This window comes from Dasypus novemcinctus, chromosome 4 (assembly GCF_030445035.2).
Source record: "Dasypus novemcinctus isolate mDasNov1 chromosome 4, mDasNov1.1.hap2, whole genome shotgun sequence".
In the NCBI taxonomy this organism is placed as follows: Eukaryota; Metazoa; Chordata; class Mammalia; order Cingulata; family Dasypodidae; genus Dasypus; species Dasypus novemcinctus.
Genome location: NC_080676.1, coordinates 60,332,366 through 60,355,941, shown reverse-complemented (window position 1 = coordinate 60,355,941; position 23,576 = coordinate 60,332,366). Strand labels below are relative to the sequence as shown.

The window sequence follows — 23,576 nt, the reverse complement described above, 5'->3', positions numbered from 1 at the left end:
ATGGGAACTGGGGCTTAGGAAGAAATAAGACATAAAAAAGACAAGAATGATGACATTACAACAAAACTACTGCACCCCACTTATATGGCACATGTTTGCTGTGTGCCAGGCGCTTTTATAAGTGCTTTACATCGATTAACCCATTTAATTCCCACAACAACCCTATGAGATAGAAGCTTTTATCATATGCATTTTACAGATGAGCAAAGTGACCGACAGTGAAGTGAAGTGGCTTGCCCACACTCATACAGCAAGTAAATGGGAAGGCTGGGGTTTGCATCTCTAGGCAATGTGACTCTAGGTTATCTACTTTCAACCACTATGGTATCCTGCCTCTGAAAATGTGGAACTGTTTATGTGAAATAAAGGGTTACATGTGCTATGATAGTACAGTCCAGGGGATGGTGGGACATTGACCACAAGGTATCAAATCCTTAACTGGTTTGGAGGAAGGTGATGTTTGAGTTAAATCTTGAAAAGAGAATTTCCTGAGCAGTTTGAGGTTAGTACCTCATTTGGGAGACACCACTGTCATTTCTGAGAGCTCTGTTGGTCTTTGGACTTCTACCTACTTCATGGAGGCAGTTGATGTATCTTCTATACTAAATGACAGCTGTAAAGGCTGTTAGGGCTTAGAGAATGTTCTAAGCAGAAGAGCTCCAGGAAGGGAACAGTGAAGAGAAGGGAGAAGCCCCACCTCATAGCCCCTTTCCTCCGCACACAGCTTGCCCAGAGACATCTGAGTTTTCACACGGCGCACAGCACACTCCTTGTCAGACAGCCCATCAGAGTGCGAGGAAATCTCAATGGGGATCTCTGGAGTCTGGGACAGCAGGTCTTCCAGCTTCTCCACCAGGTGGTCTTCAAGTTTATCAGCTAACTCTTCAGGGCTGTGTGAGTGGTCACTGGTATTTCCCTCCTCTCCATCGGACACAGAGAAATTCTCAGAGCTAAACGTTGAATATGACTGGCAGCTGCTGATACAGCGATGGGGCCTAAAACCACAAAGAACCAGAAGAATTTAATCACAGGAACAGCTGCTTCCCTTTCCTTATCTCTAACTCATAGCCTTGGTAAGAAATCTAGCTGTCTGTGTGCATGTGTGTATACGTGTACGTGTTTTTCTCCTGCCCCTGAGGGAGATTCAAATCCAGATAGGTAGAAGCTATTGCTTTTAAAGCCACAAAGAGGGATATTTGAACTTCCCTGTTCATTTTGGTTTTCATGTTTATGTGGCTAAACACTACACTCCAAAGGTGACGGCTTCCCTGGTCTTTGAAAAAATCAGCTGATCTAATACATGTATACATGGTATGAAATGCTCAAATTTGAAATTCTGCTTCTTATTTTTAGAGTCATAGATTCTCACAGGTGAAACAAACTCTAGAGATCCAGATCAGACAACTGAAGCCAGAGGGCAAGTAACCTGTTCAAGGCCACACCATCAGAGAAGGCGGAGCTGAGGCTTGGGCCAGTTCTACTCACACTCTGTTCAGTGTCCTTCCTGATGTCCCACCCCATCCCAGCTACATTTCCAAAGCTCAACCCCTAGGAGGCATGGTGGCCCTGGAAGGCTAAGTGCCTTCATCACCCTTGTAGACCAACAGCCAACAGAAATGAGCCTGGAAGGAACATTCACTGTAGCTGGGAACATGGCCCAGCCAGTTAGTGACTCCTTCCAGTTAAACGTCTGGCTTAGCTCTGATGAGACAAAGCTTCTAAGGGGAGAATTTGCAAAGGAAGAATTTTCTTTCCTATTGTTTACAAGCATGCTAGAAATAAGAAGGCTGTTAGCTTACATAACTTAAAAACCAATAGAAAACAAAGAATAAAAAGAAGGCTATCCTTTCCTTCTGCTGTTGTCTGTATCTTTTAGTACAAAGTATTTTTGATGGTCAGATAGATTATGTGGGAAAAGAAAGTTAAAGTAAGATTTACACAACTTCTCAAGGCTGGGAATCCAGGAGGGAGATAGAAGAATGTTACGATACAAAAAAAAAACACCAAAATCATGAGGTAAAAACAAAATAATTTGCATCATAGTAAAAAAGGAAGGTGGGAAGCCTTCAGGTGGGTTGAATTCATGGTGTGTCATAGCAACAGAAGCTAGAAGTAATACAATTGTGATGCCGGCAGAATGAGTTCAGAGAACAAAAAGATACATTTTACTTGGGTTCAATCTTACTGCAGAGGAGGGAAAGTGTCAAGGAGACAATAAGCTAGCAATAGCAATGTGGCAGGAATAGCTCAGGGGATGAGAACATATTTCAAGTTTGTGCACAGTGTGGAGACCCAGATTACACTTTCCCAAAGGAATCCCTTGGTTTGGAGAGAATTTCTGTTTCTTGGCAGGGATACAAATCTTCCTGGGGGATTCTTAGAGAGTCACCCTTCAAAAACCAAATGCCTATTAGCAGAAAAGACCTCCTGGAAGGAAAACTACCTTCCCTACTTCTACTTAAGGGAAGCTCCTATTCTAGAAGTAGGAAGAGGTGGCTCTTCTTTAATCCTCTACCAACATTATAATCCCTGGCTAAGCAGGAAGCCAATTCTAAAGCAGGGTTGAATGAGGACTCAACTCATCCAGTGATATTTAACTTGAAGTTATAAAATCCAAAGCATGAGGAGGATGCTCAGAACAAATAGAGTTACCCATATGACAGCATGGCCATCTCTCACAAACTGCCCACTTTATTCTCAGTGGTAACCTTAAACCTTAATTCATGCTTCTCATATTGAAATTCCTATGAATTCTGATGAGCTAGGATCCGCTATTACATAGCCAGCTGCCAAAATGTAGCAATGAGAAAACATGAGCACAGTGAGTTCAAATTTCCCTGTAAGGTGGTTTGCAGAAAGTGGCCCATGATTGAACAGGGGTGCAGCAAACCCAGGATGTTCCCCAACTGAGAGCAGTCAGCGATTGAAACACTGAAGACAATTGTGTGCTTGTTGGTTTTACCTCTGCCTTCGTGGAAATTCAACTTCACTATCTACTTCCCCTTCTTCCTCTTCTGAGGAGTCATCTCCACTCTGAGGAAAACAAGGAGAAGAGTTCCATTTATTTTAATCTCTTTCTGTGTCACACACACACTCCATGTAAAAGATTTAATCATCATCAAAAGCAGTTGTAGAAGCTTGCTGAGTGTCTTCAAACATATATAACCTCATTCATTCATTTAGCACATTTTCCTGGGTGCCCATGATGACAGGCTCTGTGGTAAATCTGAAAGATGCATTGAACTGAATAAAACTTTATTTTTGCCCTCAGGAAGGTGACAGCTCAATCAAAGTGTCCAGAGGTAAGTGATGGAGAGGGAAAATGGGAGAAGAGGTTTTGGTGTGTGGGGCTTGTAATCACCGTCACTGGGGTTTACAGGTTCTCTGTCCTATAGACTCCACCAAGAAGTGAACTTCCTGTTCTACAAAGCCCAACAGCCCCCCTTTTATACACCAATCGCTTTTTCACAAATACCATAGTTATTATACTATGTCATCTCCACTACTAAGGCATAAACTGTTTGAAGGTCAGACTATGTCTTATTTGAATTGTGTCTCTCACTCCACTAGTAATACAATGCTGCATATAAAATAGTGCTTAATAAACTTTTATTTAGCCAGAATGTTGGCAGGAGCTCTGGTTGGAGAGACTGCCAGGACTATGAGATGGATCTGGAAGACTAGGCAAGCGTCCCACCTGAGAAGATGGTCTTCCTTTACAGAGAAGAGCCCCCCTTGCATCAAAGCCGTAAGAATAACCACACTTGAGGCCAACCATTCTTAACCACAGCATCAGGATACACTGGATTACCACGACCCCTTGTGAGGTGGGTAACTGATTTCAAGTAATCATTCCAAAAACTGAGAATAATTTATCTTTTTAAAAGTCAATTCCAAAATATCCCTCTCACCATTTGTATTCCAGTATGCTTTCTTGAGTTGGAAAGACAGGGATGAAGTTATTCTGCCTTTACCCTAGGCTACCTGTGGGAGTGTATCTCAGGGAAGAGAAGGGGAACTGCTCTGTGGGAGTGCGTTTCTAATGAGGCCCAATGTACAAGGTGTGTGCTCCGTGGCCTGCACGCCCATAGAGGGCGTCCCAATCCTGAAAGTGAGTTTAAAAGTGCATGTTATTTGGTGAAAATTGGGGGGATTGGGGTGACTGCTAAAGGTTGTGGGTTTTTTGGGGTAGATGATAAAGTATTCTAAAATATTGTGGTGATGGTTGTACAAATATGTGAATATACTAAAAACCACTGAGTTGGACACTTCATATGGGTGAATTGTATGGTCTATGAATTATATATCAGTAAAACCATTATAAAATATTACCTGTTATTGGTCATGGGTGGAGGGAAAGCAGAGAATGATTTAGCCCAAATCCACTGCACCATCCAAAATACAATTTAATCTCTACTAGAAATGCTTAGTCAGTAGCAGTGCTACATATGGAGGAAGAAATACAGTTTTGAGACAATAGCCATTGCTTCAACTTATTTTCTACTAAATGTTTACTTAACCAAAATATACTCATTTGCAAGTTAGTTTCTTCTACTAAACTCCTGATGATGATGATATGAAAACTATACTTAGAATTGACTGGGTGTTTATTGTGTGCTAAACACTTTTCACATATAATCTTATTTTTAACTCATCAACAAGATAAGCTAACCTTTTTTTTTGTGAGCTTGCTATGTCCCAGGCCCTATTCTAAAGTGATTTATATGTATTAACTCATTTACTCCTCAGAACAACTAATGGCAGAGACCATTATTATCCCATTTTATAGACAAGGAAAATGGGGTTCGTCGAAGTTAAACAGTTTGCCCACAGGTATTAAGTAGAAGAGCCTGGCTTTGAAACCAGGTCTGTCTGACACACAAGCTTGTGCTATTGACCACCAGGGTACGCTACCTACCAGCTAGTGAACCCCAGCCAGCCAGCGGAAGAGGAGAGAAATAGTTCCAGTGATTGAGAACTAGCTGGGTCATGATGGCTATTGATTAAAGTTCTCCAAAATATATTCTGAAAATAACTAGTTCATTAGGGGATTAATAAAAAGGTGCTATGGTCAAATAACAAGGGAAATGCTGGATTAAACAAATTTATTGCAAATTTATTTGCACTATCTCAAAGTCTAGAATTTGCTAAAGTGTACTAGGAATCGCCAAGATGGGAACAAGTAATTCCCAAACTTGTTTACAATGGGACCCTTCCTTCTTGCAACATCCCTCAGCACTAGGGTTTTTGGGTAGTAGTTTCTGGACTATTTTAATTAACCCTCCCCCCAACATATAGTTATTTACTTATTTATAAATTGTACACACTTATATTATTCCCCCTTGTTCAGTATTTACCAAAAGGTATTCCCTAGCTCTTCAATTAAGCAGTGTGGAAAGAAAGTAATCAAACTTCTATTTATGCTTTTGTTATCTCATCCTTTTACAAAATGTATCCTAGTGTGTACATTTTATAATGCACCTAATATCATAGGCTCTGACACTCTCTGAAGGCAGTGACAGAGACTACTGTTGTCATTACACTTTACCTTCTGAAGGGGCCTTGTTTGTCGAGGTAGCACTGGGGGGGTTATGTGCTGGGGGGTGCTGAGGGACGACGCAGACCTAAAGCCGTTGAATTTGTTTCCTTCCATTTTCTCAGAACCCTGAGCATTTTCTGAGAGGGGATCATGTGCTGGTGACTTGCAAAGGTCAGGGCTCCTCCCTGCTGGCTCAGCAGAGGGTGTGTCTACCGACCCATGCTGTTCTGGCCTGCACTGGAAGCAGGGGTCATAAGGGTCAGTCTGACAACAGCCCCAAAGGCCAGCCTGGCCCTTGCCGGACTCAGAACTTCTCCAGCAATCTGCTGCCATGGCTGTGGAAATGAGGTCAGGGCTAGAACCAGGCATCTGTCTTTGAGCATGGTTGCTGAGAGGGCTCCTCAGGGCTGCTGCTGGGCCAAAATACCTCAGATTGTTGGCACAGGTTGCAATGTCCTGTCCATGCATATTGAGCCTGGGGTGGTGACTCTGAGACATGGCGGGAGAGGGTTGCTGGTATTGCTGCTGCAGAGGCTCATGGTGATAGGGAGGAGGGAACTGGGACTGAGCTTGCTGCAGATGTGTGGGATGGGGCAGATTTTCCTGGGCTGGCTGGTTTTTCAAGATTGCTGCAAAGTCACTGTGGCTGCCTCTGCTGTTTCCCCGGCGGTGGCGTGGTTTGCTCCGATAGCGACTTTTGCTGCTTGAGGTGGACATTTTGGGACTTCCAGACAAAGGGGATGCATTGGGAGCCACCTCCATGTTGGGGATACCTTCAGACCTCAACAGATCTGGCCTGGGAGGAAAGAATAGGTTTGGTTTTAAACATAGGAAAACATATTTAATTTTTTTTTAAAGATTTATTTATTTATCTCTCTCCCACCCCGGTTGTCCAAATGTATCCCAAGCCTTAAAATATACATACCTTTTGAATCAGCTAGCACATTACAGGGATTGATCCAATGGAGAGAATGGATTTGTACAAATACGTATGTTAAAAGATGTTATGCTACATATTGTTTAAGGTAGTATTAAATTGGAAACAACCTCCATGTTCACTATAGAGGAGTCCCTTTATTCCTTTGGATTTTGTTCTGTACCTTGCTAGCCTTGGTGCTAAATCCCCTTTCTTTTCTAATCCTGCCCTGCATGTTTCTTAATCTCTTTCTCATAATCCCAGTTTGTCCGTGGTCAGAAATATGTCTGATGATGAATCTGGGCAGATCCTGCAAGGGTTCACAAAGGAAAGAGGCCTGGTACCAGAGAAGGGAATTTTAGGTTAATTAGGCTAAATTCTGGGAGTCTGGCCCAAACATGGTCTCCCTGAGGTCTGAGACTATGTCATATCCATCTATGTATGTGAAGGACGCTGGCATGGAGTCTTGCTCATTGTAGGTACTCAATAAATGTTTACAGAAGGAAAATGCTGGTGGTGGCAGGGGTGGGAGGCAGAGAGAGGGAAGAAGAGAGCCCAGAGAGTTGAGCAGAGCCAGTAAGGGAAGGACTAGTGAGGAGTGACACTGGCATTATACTCTGATCCTAGCAGCCCAGTTGTCAGGTGCCCACTGAGCCAGTCAGGTGGATCACAGGCAGGAGGAAGTTAAGAGGCCTGAAGGTAAGCCACGCCCACACAGACTCCAGGGCCTGGAGGTAAACAATAAACAGCTTCTGAACAGAGTCACTAAGAGGACCACAAAACAGTGTCACTTTCTAACAGGGAGTGACCTTGCCCTCCTTCAATACCAAGAAGATCCAAATCAACAGCCTTCAGAGCTACAAGGCCCAAACTTTTTTTTTTTTTTAACAATAGAATCCTTTTCTCAAATGAATTATGACAAACCTAGTATAGAAAACAGAAACAGAAAGACTTGAAAAGGGTGGTAAAGCAGAAGCCCTTCCCTGTAGGCTCCCCCTCCTCATCCTCTCTACCCCTGTGGTAGCCTGAGACGTCTCTGTAGAAGCCATAGGCTGTCTCAGACCTTGCTTGGAAACAGATACAGTCTTGCCTCCACCAAATATGATGAGGAACCCAAAGCTGAGTGGAAGTGGCTCATGCTCTTACAGCTGGTTAGGAACAGAGTACAGACAAGAAGTCTCTCCGGATTTCCAGTCTGGCTTACAGCACAGTCAGAGTACAAACCTGACAGTAGACATAAATCACTTGTGGAGCTTATTAAAATGAAGATTTTGATTTAGTAGGTCTGGGGTAATAGCCAGGGCTTAGAGTAGGCAACAGGAAGTAGGCAACAGGAAGTAGGAGAAGGATTTTTCTTCTCTTCCAGAAGAAGTACAGTTAAAGGCTTGTCTTAGCACAGAAATTTCAGTTGTTATTGGTTTATGATAAGGTAGGTAGAGCATTGTGCTGCTATCAGCAGCTTCCTGTCTAGAAGTCAAAGTTCTATGGTCAGCTCGCCAACTGGTGCCACAGAAGGTATCTGGATTGAGGAGGTCCTGGGACTCTTTCTGAGGCAAGAGAAACCGCCAAGGGCCAGTTAGAGGTATTTACTTCCACAGTAAATGGCTATAGTGGGCCCTAAAAGAGAGGTAAGGTGAAAATATCCTAAGCCAGGTCAAGGCCTCTTAGATTCATTTTGAGACAAAAATTATAGATTAACGTTGAGACAGCACTGTACAGTTTAGAAAGCACTTTACAGTATACAAAGTACTTGGTTACTACTATACAATATTCATTTTACGGCACCAAGGGTCAGAGAGATTAAATGGCTTGTGTTTATCACAAAGCTAGTAAACAGTAGAACTTATAACTTGAACCAAAGTATTTAGACTCTAAAGCACAGATTCTTCTTTTTCTGTTCTAAACTCCTTTTACATAAGGTAATTAGACTACCTAGTTGAATACACTCACTTGTAACAGGCTTGGTGGACCTATAATTGAACTTTGACTTTCTTCTTTTTAGTCCCTACCAAACAAAAATGGAAACCTAGGCTAAAGGATGGTGAGTGGTTTCTGCTCTCTGGTCACCTTAGAGGTCTCTGGACTTGTGACTTGATAATCAGTGGACTGTCCAAATAATCTGAAATTTAAGTCCTTTATAAGGGACAATCAATTAAAAGTACAAATCTTTGCAGCCCTACTATTCACTCCAGGATGACTTCCTTGTGTTCAGCTAGACAGTTGACTAAGCATCTACTGGTATTGTCAAACTCTTTTAAAGCTAGTTCTTGCAGCCAAAATAAAAGTAAACATGAGATTAGATTTCAAGAGGTTAAATAGTGTGTTCACACACACACACACAACTATGCTCTTAGTGTTAAATGCTGGCAGAACCCAGGGAGGAGCAGGTGAACTCCATCCTTAATTAGTGCACCAAAAAAAAAAAAAAAAGGTACGTTGGGATTCCCCTGAAGGTTGTGCCAGATCCATCTGAAAAGAATTCCTTAGAACTTGATTTAGAAGATGGTCAGGGGTGATAAGTAAAAGCAAAACTGGAATTAATCCATGTAGTTACTCATCAGTAGTTTAGATTTATATTATTCATGCTATGGTAGAATGACCACCATTCTGATAGCTTTAATACATTCTTGATTTGTGTTTTCTCATTACCTGTATTTTTACTACCTTTAGCTGGAGTTTCACTATTGAGTCTATACTCCAGGTTTGGGACATTTCTTTCCTTTATAAAATAACAAAATGAAATAACAAATGTGTGGGCCAGCATGGAACAATCAAGAATTATGATGAACCCAATTCTGTGCACTAGAGGTCATAAAAAGAAAAAGAAAATCCACGTGCTCTAACTATAACATTTTACCCAATCTGGGGATGTGGGAGGGAGGTGGCTTGAAGAGTTTAAGTGGCATACCCCAAATCACAGAGCTTATAATAGGCAGAGCTGGGATTTGAATCTGGGTCTGTCTTGCCCCCAGTTTATTTTCTTTCTACTCCTCCATGCTAAGACACAATAAATATCTATGCCTCCGGTAGAAAAAATGAGATTCCTAGAGTCCACAGCACACTGTCTTTCACCTTCCTCTGTGTTATCTAGAGGTGAGCATGCTAATAAGGAGCTACAGGAGTGGCAACACCTGCTGTCATCTTACAATGCATCCCTAGAGACTATTTTCCCATTCTCTGGATCTCTACTACATTTATCTGAATATCAAGTCCATACAGGTGTCTCACCGTTTAGCCTGCATCCCAGGTTTGTGAGGCATGCCTTTCCTTTTCATGAGTTTCTCCACGGTATTTGGGTGGATTATTGGTCGGACGGGGTGTCGTTTGTAGGTCCCAGGATACTTCTTTTCCACTGCTTGCTCTCGCCTACAGTGGAAAAGAAAAAGCCACATCTCAGTCACTATAGACAGAAAGGACGGGCAGATGTTTTCATAGGCTAATTCTACACAGATTCTGGCCACAGGTAACAGATACAGGCTATTTGAATAAAAGGTTGAGTATTCAGGTTGAAAAGGTAAAAAAAAAAATTAAAATATAAAGAGGGTACTAAATTCAAACTAACCTGACTTGATTCTGCTCTTCAGCTCACAAATGGACTTAGAGGCTGACCTTCCCTTCCCCAGCACACCTCATGGGAGACACAATACAATGGCAGAGGACCTTCTTATTTTCAGTAGCTTTTTTTTTTTTTTGCATCAGGATCCTAAGATTTTGCATCAGGAACACCTGAAACCACTTTCAGCAGTCATCCTGTTTCCCCAAGGGGCAATATGTTCCTGCTTATTCAAACCCAGCTCTTCTTGAAATGTGGACTCCTTCTCTGAGCTACCTAGCAAGGTGAAACTGCCAATACCTGGCAAGTGCATGTTTTCATCTAACCAGCATCAGCTCTGGGGCAATTCCACTCATCTTTAAGCCTCATCAGGGGCAGGCACCTGTGCACAGCACATCCCTTAAGGAATGTTGGGTGAGTGAATAAAATATCTGCCAGTTCTGATTAGCAGCAACATGGAAAAGCAACTTATTTCTGCTTATTGATAGGCCCCGATCAATTAGGACAGCCACCAGACTGGATACATACTTAATGAGCTCCTTTTCCCGCATTTCTAGCTGCAGCATGATGGCACTCAGTTCCATGTATAAATTATTAGCTCGCTCAAGTTTTCTCTCATAGTGTTCACGAATATCCAAAGCATGCCTGTCAATGAAAGCAAAGGATCAGTGAAGCAGACCACCTTGGGGGGAAGAACGAAGGGCAACTCTAATGAAATAAGAAACACTATGGTTCACCTCAAAAACATTTACCCAAAGGCCCTCAAAATCTGAGTCTCCCTCGTCCGATGCAATGACAGATTAATGAAAATCCAAGCTCTCCACATAGTTTATCCCTAAGGGTCACACCCAGCCATACAGAATAGCCAGGAGGGCCCCAGATAAAACCTCAGTGTGATCTGTGTATAATTTGTAGCCTTCATCAGTGTGGTGTCAGCAGGACGTACATAGCCTTGTTCACCAACCAAAGTAAAAACCACTTTTGTATCGATAACTTAACAAGAATACAGTATAATATACACACATTTTAAATGGAAATAAGCAGTTAAAGTTGACACCATGATCAGTCATTTATACTTAATCTGTGGCACAGATAATACTCTGTGTAATATTGTGGTTATCTGTGAACATATCTGTATTCTTTAATAGATTATGAGCATTTTATACATTTCTGGTCTTCCATGGCACCCAGAACAGTGGTTGAGTGAACAAACAGCATTGCTCAAGGAATCTATCCTCCTAATAAAGGAGGATAACAGAGTTGGGAGTGAGAATAAGAGAGAGATAAAAAGAAAGGCTAATTTTTAGGGCAGAGGAGAACAGTATATGGAAGGTTCAAATGGTGATTCACAAAGAAGGTTTCTGTTAATATTTGAAGACTTGGGGATGAAAAGAGGAGGAGAAGGAGACAGGTAAGCTGACCTGAGCTCTTCTCTGCGCCTTCGAATTAGTTCTTCATCTAATCGGTGTATACAAGTTCCTTCACTTTTGATCTTCTCAAAGTGTTTTTTCACTTCTTCTCTCCATTCAGCCTAGGCAAAGACAAATTTGACTTTATTAATATTCTAGAGGGGGGTAGATGTGGCTCAAGCAGTTGAGAGCCTGCTTCCCACATGGGAGGTCCTAGGTTCAGTTCCCAGTGCCTCCTAAAAAACAAAGCAAAACAAAATGAAAAACAAGCAAACAAACAAAAAAATAACTCAGGGGGGCTGATGTGTCTCACTGGTTGATCGCCAGCTTCCCACATATGAGGTCCTGGGTTCAATCTCTGGTACATTAAAAAATATATATCTATATATATAATACAAAATATAAATATATATATGTGTGTGTATATATATATATATATATATATATTCTAGGAGTTTCAATCCCTGATCTAACCCTGGGCTTATGTACAAAGATTATTTTTTCATGCATGCTTCCACTGAAGAACTTTATTCAGAAAAAATGTTCCATAAATATTTGTTGATTGGTAGTGGATTATATCATGCAAACCCCACACTATTTTTTTTTAAACTCTGTCCTTTGCCATGCCTTTTATTTTTATATTTTATTTTTTCTTATTTCTTCCCTCCGTACCCCCTCCATCCCCCCCGCTGTCTGCTCTCTGTGTCCATTCACTGTGTGTTCTTCTGTGTCTGTTGTATTCTCATTAGGCGATTCTGGGAACCCATCCTAGGACCTTTCGGAGTGGGAGAGAGGCAACCATTCTCTTGCTCCACCTCAGCTCCCTAGTTCGCTGCATCTCATATTGTCTCTTCTCTGTGTCTCTCTTTTGATGCATCATCTTGCTGCGACAGCTCCGTGTGGGCTGCACAACTCTTGGGTGGTCTGCCCTCCTTCATGGGGCTACATTCCATGCACGGGGGGCACTCCTGTGCGGGGTGACTCTCCTTATGCGTGGAGCACTCCATGTGGGCCAGCTTGCCACACGGGCCAGGAGGCCCTGGGTATTGAACCCTGGACCTCCTATATGATAGGTGGACACTCTATCCATTGAGCCATCTCAGCTCTCCCTCCCCCCTCCCCCATACCATTTTTGCATTTCAAGTCCAATATGCAATGCTGTCTCTTTTCCAATTCCCTTGCAGCCCTGGCTAACAGAAATATCACAGCTGACACACTAAACACACTTCTGGACAAAGCAGCTCAATTTAGGTCAAGATGGTAGCTGAAATAGTCTGGTCTGAAAGAACAGCTCTGATAACCATGGGGCATGTGTGTGTGTGTGTGTGTGTGTCTGTGAGAATATGAGCATCTTTATGACAGGTATCAGAAGCCCTCCTAGGCTTTGTTTAGGAAAATATCTTGAGGAAATATTTGGAGTAGAAGACCCCAGGGACATGAACAGGAGATGGGAATAAAACTATAGGAAACTATACAGGAAACTGGAGGTAAGTGAAAGAACAAGAAAGAGGGAAGGAGGAAAGAGAGTTTGGCTAAGGAATTGAATAGGCCTATACATTTTTAAATATAGACATGTCTAGTGTGTGTTTAAAATGTAAACCTCTTCCAATTTCCTAAACCTTAAGTCAAGTCCCTAACATCTATGTTGGCTTTGCATAAGTGTTACCCCCCTTCCCCCAAGATGGCTCCCTCATCTATCTGTCCACTGTTTCCGCTCATTGCCTGCTCGTTGTGTCTGCTCATTGTGTCTGCTTATTGTCTGCTTGTCTTCTTTTAGGAGCACTCAAACAGGGCCCGGGACCTCCCATATGGCTTGAGCCACATTTGCTCCCCCTGCATAAGTATTTTTGTTTGTTTGTTTTGCTTTTTTTTTTTTAGAAATCAAGGAAAGGTGCCGAATTTCACATCTGGGTTAATGACAGGACAGATAAAGATAAAGGACAACCAAAAGAATGGAGTGAGGAGGGGAAAGCAAGAGTTTAGGGAGGCAGACCCTAAGTGACCACAAAATTGTAAATCTTCCAGGAATTTACAGAAGTGCTAGGGAGGCCACTGGAATTTCCACAGAGCATGGAATTTCCAGTCAATTTTATCTAAATCTTAGAAGACAAGAAAACATCTGCTGGAATATGGACTACAGGCAGTGTCTAGAAAAATAACTAAAAGAAGTTTAGTCATATTATGTATTGACTACCATCCCAAGAAGATACCGAGATTAAGATGATTTCCAGTGAAGCTTAGATCTGTGTGGCAAGTTTGAATTTATTTTATGCATTCCAAAAAGAGAAATATGTATTAATTAAGCCATTCCTGTGGGTGTTAGACCCATTTGACTGGATTTTGTCAGTGGGGCATGATTCATGTTAAGGCCCTGCCCCCTTGCTGGGTCTGATATAAAGGGAGAGACAGACTCACAGGGACAGACAGAGGAAAAGGGAAACCAGCATATTTGATTCTGCAATGTGAGAGAGGATTTCTTAAGCACAAAACCCCCTAGAAGCTGGGCCCACAATAGGTTTCAGCTGAATTTGGGAAGAGACTGGAACAGCCGAGACTGATATAGAAGGCCCAGGAAGAGACAAGCCCTATGCCTGGTTGCTCACAGCTGAGCTCCAAGAGATGGAGGGAAAGGCAGAGACCTCCGCAGAGGCTGGCGGCCATCTTGCTTCACCACATGACAACGACGACAGGATCAACAGTAGCTGACTTTGGTGAGGAAACACCTCTTATGGTACCTTGAGCTGGACTTTTCATGACCTTGGAACTGTGAGGTTTTACCCCAAATAATTACCCTTTATAAAAGCCAACATATTTCTGGTACTTTGCATAGGCAGCCCTTTGGCAAACTCAAACAATGTGTAACTAAATATTTCTAATTTTATCATCTTCCCCTACAACCATTCCATTACCTTTAAATTCATGTTAAAGTCTCTGGATCACGGAAGAAGTTATTCTGAAGTAATTGTGGCACTACAGAAGGTTTCTGCCAAATCAGCTGTTTCTCATTTGTTTTTATAGAGAAAATTATATCGTTAATTTGAAAACGACTGTCCTGCTTATCTGTTAAAAATAGGTTAGATCTTCATTTCTATGTTGTTCATAGGTCCATCATTGGAGAGGAGTTTCTCATTGACTTTTAGGTGCCACAGCTACCTAACAACCTTCGTCAAAAAGTCAGGATTGGGAGGTACAGCCTGCTTTGTTGGGCACTGGCCTTAGACAGCAGTCAGTGCAGGTTCGGCTGAGCCCAGGTAACGCTGCTCTCTCAACCATCAGATCATTGTTAGGGAGTAAGAAGAGTATTTGAACTTTAAGAAGTCAAAAAACGACAAAAAAGGATAAGAACGGGGGTCAGATTTGGGCCTTAAAGTGCAAATATATGTTAGTGGATCCTATACAATATGTAGGCTAAAGGAGAGGCCAAGAAAAGGAACACCTCCCTCTGGTGGTGAGGAGTCCGATATTAGTCAGCTTCTTCTTAATTCTAGAGGAAATAAACCTCCTGGAATCTAGCTTATGAGAATGGGAAATTTAAGGCAATCTCCTAAAGACTGAAACCTATAAGAAAGTAGACTTCCCAAAAGAAGTTCCTTTCTGTGAAGAAGAAACAAGATGTGTGGGAAAACACCAGGTACTGATTAATAATGTGCTTTCCCCCACATGTCGTGTTCCTGCTAGATGTTAATTTTGGAGTTGCAGCACATATAGTTAGAACTTTATGGAACAGGAGTTCCAGTTGAGCATAATCTGCAATTCAGACATGCCTGGGCATATCTGAAGAACTGGAAGGTGGGCAGTCCTGTAGCTAATTTCCAGAGAGACTGAAGAACCTTTCCAGAGAGAACACATCGTGAGCGAAGGAGGAGTCTTTCATGGGCTCCATCTATAACAAAGCCCAAGTCATTGGAGTGGAGCTATTTTGCATTGTTCCACTAAAATACCTGTAAAACATCGTGTTAAAACCAGCACTGCTCTGGTACTTTAACAAAGTATAATTTGGCAGGGTAAGGGAGAGTTAATTGTGTAAACAAAACAATTTGCAGCTTGGGACTCTTGAGAGCTTCTGTTGCAGATAGAGAAAGCATGACAGCAGTGCTGTAAGGATGTGGCAGCATCCAACAGGTACCAGCTGGGGACCAGTCTTTTCGCAGAAATAGCGATGGCTAACCAGTAAAGCCACACCCAGCAGAAGTCAGGTAGAAGACTGCAGGGTGTAGCCAGGGTCAGTAGAACGCAGAGCATATATTAGCATGAGGCTATTTGAGATATCCACTCCTCACTGGAGAGTCCCAGAGATATGAATATGTGTGGGAAGGGAGCACGGTATGGGGAAGGAGAGGGCTCTACACAGTACTGCAGTCTGTGAAAGGGAAAATTCCAGTGGTATTTGGGTTATTAGCATTAATGTGGTCCCCTTTAGGTCCTAAGTAAATCCTGGCAAAGTCAGTAACATTTAAAAGGTTTTTTGGGGAAGTGGATGTGGCTCGGATCCTAGTGCCTCCTAAAGATGACAGCGAGCTGGCGTGACTCAAGTGCAGCAAGCTGACAGAACAAGGGACACAAGAAGAAAAGACATAATGAGAGATACAACAAAGCAGGGAGCAGAGGTTCCCCATGCCTCTAAAGAAGACAGCAAGCTGACTTGACAAGCGGGCGCAGTGAGCTGATGCAACAAGATGATGCGATAAGAGACATGGGGAGGAAAAACATAGTAAGAGACACAACACAGCAGAGAGCGGAGGTGGCTCTAGCAATTAGGCACCTCCCTCCCACATCAGAGGTCCCAGGTTTGGTTCCTGGTGCCTCCTAAAGGAACAAGGAAGACGAACAGACGTAGCAAGTGAAAAACAACAAGGGGTTGGAAGAAATAAATAAAATAAATCTTTAATAAATAAATAAAAGGTTTTTGACTTCTCCAGTCTTCCAGTTATTTGATCAGTGGAGTGAGACTCTTGAACCCAAACCCTGCTTCTACCTTCTATGAGACTCAAGAAATGAAGTTCATACCACACTCAGCTAAGATGGAGTTGAAGAAGGACAACCACCACACCATGGAGCCTAGAGTGATTATAACTGAAAGTGGGAGGATTGCATCCAGCATCCATGTGGAATCTGAGCCTCCTCTTGACATAGAGGTGCAATGGACACAACCAATCCAATGTCCACATAGAAGAGGTGGCATTGGATTGGGAAAAGTGGACATGGTGGCTGATGGGTATGGGGAAAGGCAGGAAGAGATGAGAGGTGGAGGCGTCTTTGGGACATGGAGCTGCCCTGGATGGTGCTTCAGAGGCAATCACCGGACATTGTAAATCCTCACAGGGCCCACTGGATGGAATGGAGGAGAGTATGGGCCATGATGTAGACCATTGACTATGAGGTGCAGAGGTGCCCAAAGATGTACTTACCAAATCCAATGGATGTGTCATGATGATGGGAATGAGTGTTGCTGGGGGGGGGAGAGGTGGGGTGGGGGGGTGGAGTTGAATGGGACCTCACATATATATTTTTAATGTAATATTATTACAAAGTCAATAAAATAAATAAATAAATTAAAAAAAAAAAAAAGAAACGAAGTTCAGCCAATTCTAGCTTAACTTGAGGAATAGAAAAGATGTTGGTGGGAAGCGGATTTGGCTCAATGGATAGAGCATCCACTTACCACATGGGAGGCCCAGGGTTCAAACCCTGGGCCTCCTGACCCGTGTGATGAGCTGGCCCATGCGCAGTGCTGATGCGCGCAAGGAACGCCCTGCCATGCAGGGGTGTCCCCCACATAGGGGAGCCCCACGTGCAAGGAGTGCATCCCATAAGGACAACCGCCCAGCACAAAAAAGGTGCAGCTGCCCAGGAATGGCACCACACACATGGAGAGCTAACGCAGCAAGATGATGCAACAAAAAGAGACAGATTCCCGGTGCAGACACAGAAGAACACACAGCAAATGGACACAGAGAGCAGACAATTGGGGGGGGGGGGGGCGGGGAGGCAGGGAGGGAAAAAAAAAGAAAAGATGTTGGTGAGAAATCACAGACTCTGAGTCAGAAAAGCCTTAAAAGTCATCAAGTCCAACTCTTAATTGGCACATGAATCCTCTTTACTGCCTCCTACGGTATGAGTGTCCAGCCCCTTCCTAAGCAGGCGCTTAGTGCTCTTGGATACTCCAGGAGCTATTAAGCTCCCACAAGGAGCTGATACGTCTTCTCACCTTACAATGCCTGACTTTCTGGATGGCCACAAGTGGCACTCTCAAAAACACAAGAGGAAGCTAGAATGGTGTAAAGACAAAAGATAGTGGCAGGGCTTAAAAGCAGGGCACATGCTCCACCTAGCAGCTGGGATCTGGGATGGAGCTAAAATGTTTTCTGAAGATACATATCAAAGTAATTGAATACGAGGAGAAATGGCTTAGTGTCTAGGAATGAAGTAATAGCTTTGGCAGAATATAATACTGTACTGAGATTGGTTGCTTTGTTCATCTGTTCCATATATGCTGCATCTTTGTACATGTGGTGCTGATGAGAAACCAGTGAAGCATTTTCTCTCAGGAAGGAGACAGCTGGGTTCTTGGCAGCACTCCTGACTGACAGTTTTGGGGAAGGGGCTAACAGCCACTGATTGATCGCTGACCCTTTGAGGATCTTGTGAGCCAGCAGGAGTAGGTGAGGCCTCAGGTACAAGACTGCTATAGAAAAAGTAAAACCACCTATGTGCTAAGCAACCAATTCTTCCTCACCGGAGGAGGAAAGAGTCAAGATTCAATTAATAGGAGTTCCCTGGCTACAATCTTATCCAGGAGTTCCCCAGAAAAGGAACCCAGAAAGTAGCAACCCAAAAGGAGACTTCTGTAGTTTTGAGGGAGGTAAATAACCACATCTTACAATTGAAAAGTTCTTTATAGTTTATAATGTCAATTTTATCATCTCATTTGAAGCTCACAGAAACTTTGTAAAGATGGGAAGATATGATCATCTTCATTGTTTAAATGAGTAAGCTGAGGTTTAGAAAATGTAGTGATTTTACCCAAGATCTATGTGATCAATACTATTTGATCAAATGACAGAACAGGGGTTTATCCTCAAGGCCTGTTGCTTTTCTTAGTACCACACTAGCTAGTTCATAAATACTTTTTATCATTAGCCAGAGATAGTCTTAATTTCGAACCCAGAGACAAATCAGCTTGTAAATAACTAAAAAATTCCAAGAACTACCAAGGATAACAGGTTTGGGCTATTTAAGGAGAAATCAAATTTTATGTTGGGAGGAAAATGTGGAAGAATTAATGAAGATTAAAAGATGCCAGGGAGCCGATGTGGCTCAAGCAGTTCAGCACCTGCCTCCCACATGGGAGGTCCCAGTTTTGGTTCCCAGTGCCTCCTAAAGAATAAACAAACAGACAATGAGGGAAAAAAAGAACCCAACAACAAGAAGCAGACAACGAGCGCAAACAACCAGCAAACAACCAGAAAAAACAACGAGCAAGCAGACAAGGGAGCCATCTGGGGTGGGGTTGTGTAGAGAGATGCCAAATATACAAAGCTGTTTTCCCTTCCCTTCCCCTCCCCTCTCCTGCCTTCCCCTTCTCTATTCTCGCTCCAAAGGAACATTTTCTGAGTTCGATTTTACACTGATATTATGATTATATTGATAATAAAAAGTGAGGTTTTATAAGTGAGGATACTGGTTGTGGGTGTGTATTGCCCTAAACAGTGCTTTGCAATTGTAAGTTCTCAGAAAATCTTGTACTGGCTTCAGAAGTGACATTCTGGGAACACTCAAGTAAAATATATTTAGAATTTGAGTTCTCCAAATATACACAGTTATACTGTCCCAATGGCTTGCGATTTAGTACCTTGAGCAAAAATTGCTACATTCAAGATTGTGGAATGTATTGTTTTATTATAAAGGATGCAAATCCATAATGGAGTTTGAAAGATTTCCTAGAGAGTACTCATTGTTATTCTTTTTAATTTCACAAAAGGGCCTAAGTCTTTTTCTAAATACTAAAGCAACAATACTTGCAAGATTTCTTATCCAGTGTCCCTTACTTACATGCACTTGGGTAGACAGGCAATTGTTTTAATAGTTCTAAGGGAATTTATCTTAATGAATATCAAAGAACATAGGAAATGTCATGATGAAGTCAACCTCCTACATCTTATTTTCTCTAGAAGCAAACACTTCAGTTACATAATAATTTCTCAGAAACACTGAAAAACTAAAGGGTCAAACCTGACTAATTAAAGATGCAGACATGGGGAAAGCTAAGTTTGTGAATCTTATTCAAGAGAATACGTTGGCCCTTTGGGCAACAAGGCAAGAATCCTAATTTACCATTCCTTAGAAATGGCAAGAAAAAAAAAGTGTCTTTATTAAGATATTTCCCAGTGTCTGATAGTCAGAGCGTCTCTGTTTATCAGACACCAGGAAAGCAAGTAAGATGAACCTCTACTAGGGCAGGCAGTGAAGCATACTGGAGGAATTGTTTAATTCCCAGAGGTGATACCCATCCCAGGACTCTTTTCAATAGACATTTTCTTTGTAGGTAAACTCATCACCCATTGGGTAGGAGGGGCTATGAGGAGCATGTTGAGATATGAATTGGTAAGAAATTGTCTTTTGTATAATGAATCTTTGAAATTATTCTGCAAGCCAATGGGGAGATGGAATTCACTATACAAAAATTCATTTTAGAAATACAATAACATTAAGTGAGATAAAACTATATGAGAAATTAGAAATTCAGTAATATTATAGTTAAATTCTATAAACATAAGCTATAATCAGAATTACTACATTTATTTCAAAAGCCTGTTTTATTCCTTTTGATATTGCCTGGGTCTAGTTATAACAAGGACCTTGGGCATACTCATTTACCATCACTCACCATCCATACTGGTGTGATTACACTACCAACTCTTAGGATATTTTGTAGCATTTTTATTCAGTAGCTACAGAGTCTTTCCCAACAGCACCTAATCCCTTATAATGTGATGTTGCAGATCCTCTCATCAATCCTAGAATTTGTGTGGACCGTGACTTGCTTTGGCCAATGAGATATTAACAGCATGATTTTAAGAGAAGTTTAAAATCACTTGTGCATTGGGGCTTGCTCTCTTTGCTACAATTAAAACTCTGAGAACACCATGTGTGAATGAGTCCTAGCTAGCCTGCTTGAGGATTAGAGGCCATATAGAGGAGAGAACCAAAGTACTCTAGCTAATAGCCAGATAACAGACTTGGGAGTAAAGCCATATGGGACCAGCTACCCTACCACCTGACCTGCCAACTGACTAACCAGTCAAAACTAGCAGAAAAACCACCTTGCCCAAATTACCAATCACAGAATCATGAGCTCAGTAAATGCTTACTGTTGTAAGCCAATATATTTTGGGATGGTTTGTAATGCAGTAAAGGCTAATAGACACGTGGGATTATATTTTAATTTGTATTACTAGGTGACACTCTTAAAGTTAGAGAAAAGATTCTCTCTGGGTCTAATTCTATCATGGGATTTCTCTGTTATTTAACTCCCTTCTCTGTATTTCAGCTTTTCTACTTCAAGGAAAACAATACTCTTAGGAAGATCAGCAAAATCTAATACAAATGTATGTACATCATGGTTTTTATATCCTTTTTCCTTCTTTTCTTTTTAACAATTTCACCAAATCCATCAATGAGGATACCATTCTGGTACATGATCTTTACAAATGAGATAATAACATATATTAAGTTCTTAATAAACTCTAAAATGCCACATGTGTGAAGTATCATAATTATTGTTTTACAATGAATAGAACTACATAATTAACAGTTACTCTTTCCCATTGAGAGTTCCCTGTAAGCTCAGTATCACCTAGTATAAAATTTCCTAACTTACCTGAGACTTGAAGTAAGTTTCTTGTGGGGTGGCAAGTACATCTGCAGAAGCAATATCTAAATGCATGAGTGTCTGCCGAAAAGAAGGTCGGTTTCGAGGTTTACTCTGCCTGAAAGTCAAAAAGGCAGATTATGTATTTCAGAAGTTATATACATGGGGATGAGGATTTTATACTACTTTATGAAAAACATTTTTGATTCCATGTATTTTCCATGCATGGTTATATCTCAGATAATTTTCAAGTACCGAAGAGCAAAAGGAAAATGCAGTTATGGGACAGATATTTCAAAATGAGGAAATAGAAGTCTCTAGGATCAGTTACCTGTTTGATAATAGTCTCTTAGAACTGGTAAAATATTATCTATCATTTATTAAAACCTACTGTTTTGAGAGATCATACCAAATACTTTGTTTCTAAATTTTAATTGCTTATCATAACACAACTCTGAGTAGTTGTTATCCCATTTCACAGGTGAGAAAGTTGGTATGTCCCAAATTATACAGATAGAAAGGTACAGGGCTAGGATTTGAATCCAAAATTCTCAAACTCAGAAGCTTCCAGTCTTTCCAGTACCAGGTGATTTGCTCAATTTACACATTAGAGATATTGCCTGCTATTTTAGAGAACTTTTATATATGGTTTTGAGGCAGATGGTAAGAAGGACTACTGGGGGAAACACATTTCTTACCATGTCTGTTTCATAAGGATTTTGAATCCATCAGGGCAAGTGGAAGGAACAGGGAGGTGCAGGCTATTGCTTCCAACACCCCAAATAATGGCTGAAGAGTCCACATCTTTATAAGGGATCTCTCCCGTCAGAAGCTCCCAAAGCACCACTCCAAAAGACCTACAATAGGACCAGCAACACACGCAGAAGACATTTCAGAAAGACTGATTTGTAGACTGAATTGTATTTTAGTTTTTAAAATTTTAATCAAGTTAAGAGATATTCCCATATCAAAAATGTCTAATATTGCTATAAGACAAACAGAAACAGCCAGGAAACCTCTGAAAAAAGAAAATCAGTGAGGGGTAATGGCACTACCAGATTTTAAGACATATAAGGCCTGAATAATGAAGCCTGTGAGTGAACAGCCAGCCAGACTAATGGAATGGGATTGCTATCCAGAAATAGAACAAGTAGACATGGGAATTGAGTATATGGTAGAAGTGATGACATCTCAGCCCAATGGGAAAAAATTGGTAAGTCAATTAATGCCATTGGGACAACTGGATAGCTATCTGGGAAAATGTAAACTGAGCAGGTACCCACCTTACATTAAGATAAATTCCAAATGAATCAAATATTTAAATGTAGAAAATGAAACCATAAAAATCCTAGAAGAGGGAAGTGGATTTGGCCCAATGGATACGGCGTCCGCCTACCACATAGGAGGTCGTGGTTCAAACCCCGGGCCTTCTTGACCCGTGTGGAACTGGCCCATGCACAGTGCTGATGCGCACAAGGAGTGCTGTGCCATGCAGGGGTATCCCCCGCGTGGGGGAGCACCATGCTCAAGGAGTGCGCCCCATAAGGAGAGCCACCCAGCGCGAAAGAAAGAGCAGCCTGCCCAAGAATGGCATGGTGCAGGGGGGGAGCTGACACAGCAAGATGAGGCAACAAAAAGAAACACAGATTCCTGGTGCTGCTGCTAAGGATAGAAGCAGTCACAGAAGAACACACAGTGACTGAACACAGAGAGCAGACAGCTGGGGGGGAGGGGGGGAGTGGGGAAAGGGAGAGAAATAAATAAAAAATAAATCTTAAAAAAAAAAATCCTAGAAGAAAATATGGGAACAAGTTTTAAAAATACTTTTTATATGGAAACTATGAAATCTAGAAGCTATGAAAGGAAAGACTGATAAATGAAATGGCATTAAATAAAACAAAATTTCTTCAGCATGGGAAAAAAAAAACACCATCACCATAAGGAAAAATAAGAAAATGTGAACAATTTTTGCCATTCATATACTCAAAAGGCTAATCTCCCTAATTACATAAACTACTCCTATAAATCGATAAGAATAAAGGCCAGAAAAATGAGCCAAGGGTATGAACAGTTCACAGACATGAAATTACAAGTAGTTCTTAAGTATATGAAAAGATGCACAACCTCGCTTTTTTTCCTCTCTCCCCTTTCCCCCCCTCCACAGTTGTCTGCTCTCTGTGTCCATTCGCTGAGTGTTCTTCTGTGACCGCTTCTATCCTTATCAGCGGCACCAGGAATCTGTGTTTCTTTTTGTTGCGTCATCTTGTTGTGTCAGCTCTCTGTGTGTG

At 41.7% G+C, this 23,576-nt stretch overlaps 1 protein-coding gene across 7 annotated transcripts in view; it reads right to left on the bottom strand.

Moving 5' to 3' along the window:
• MAP3K13 (mitogen-activated protein kinase kinase kinase 13) overlaps positions 1-23,576 on the bottom strand; it is a 205,527-nt gene that overhangs the window by 5,813 nt on the left and 176,138 nt on the right. For 4 of the 7 annotated variants that reach the window (XM_004473731.4, XM_058295490.1, XM_004473732.5 and 1 more), the window contains 8 exons: positions 21,987-22,145; positions 21,298-21,406; positions 11,430-11,539; positions 10,537-10,653; positions 9,684-9,821; positions 5,549-6,335; positions 2,963-3,033; positions 698-995 (listed from right to left, as the gene is read on the bottom strand). In XM_004473731.4, coding sequence (XP_004473788.1) covers positions 698-995; positions 2,963-3,033; positions 5,549-6,335; positions 9,684-9,821; positions 10,537-10,653; positions 11,430-11,539; positions 21,298-21,406; positions 21,987-22,145 — 1,789 coding nt within the window. The remainder of the gene's footprint in view (positions 1-697; positions 996-2,962; positions 3,034-5,548; positions 6,336-9,683; positions 9,822-10,536; positions 10,654-11,429; positions 11,540-21,297; positions 21,407-21,986; positions 22,146-23,576) is intronic. The other 3 variants (XM_023583201.3, XM_058295491.2, XM_058295492.2) reach the window with 1 other exon arrangement.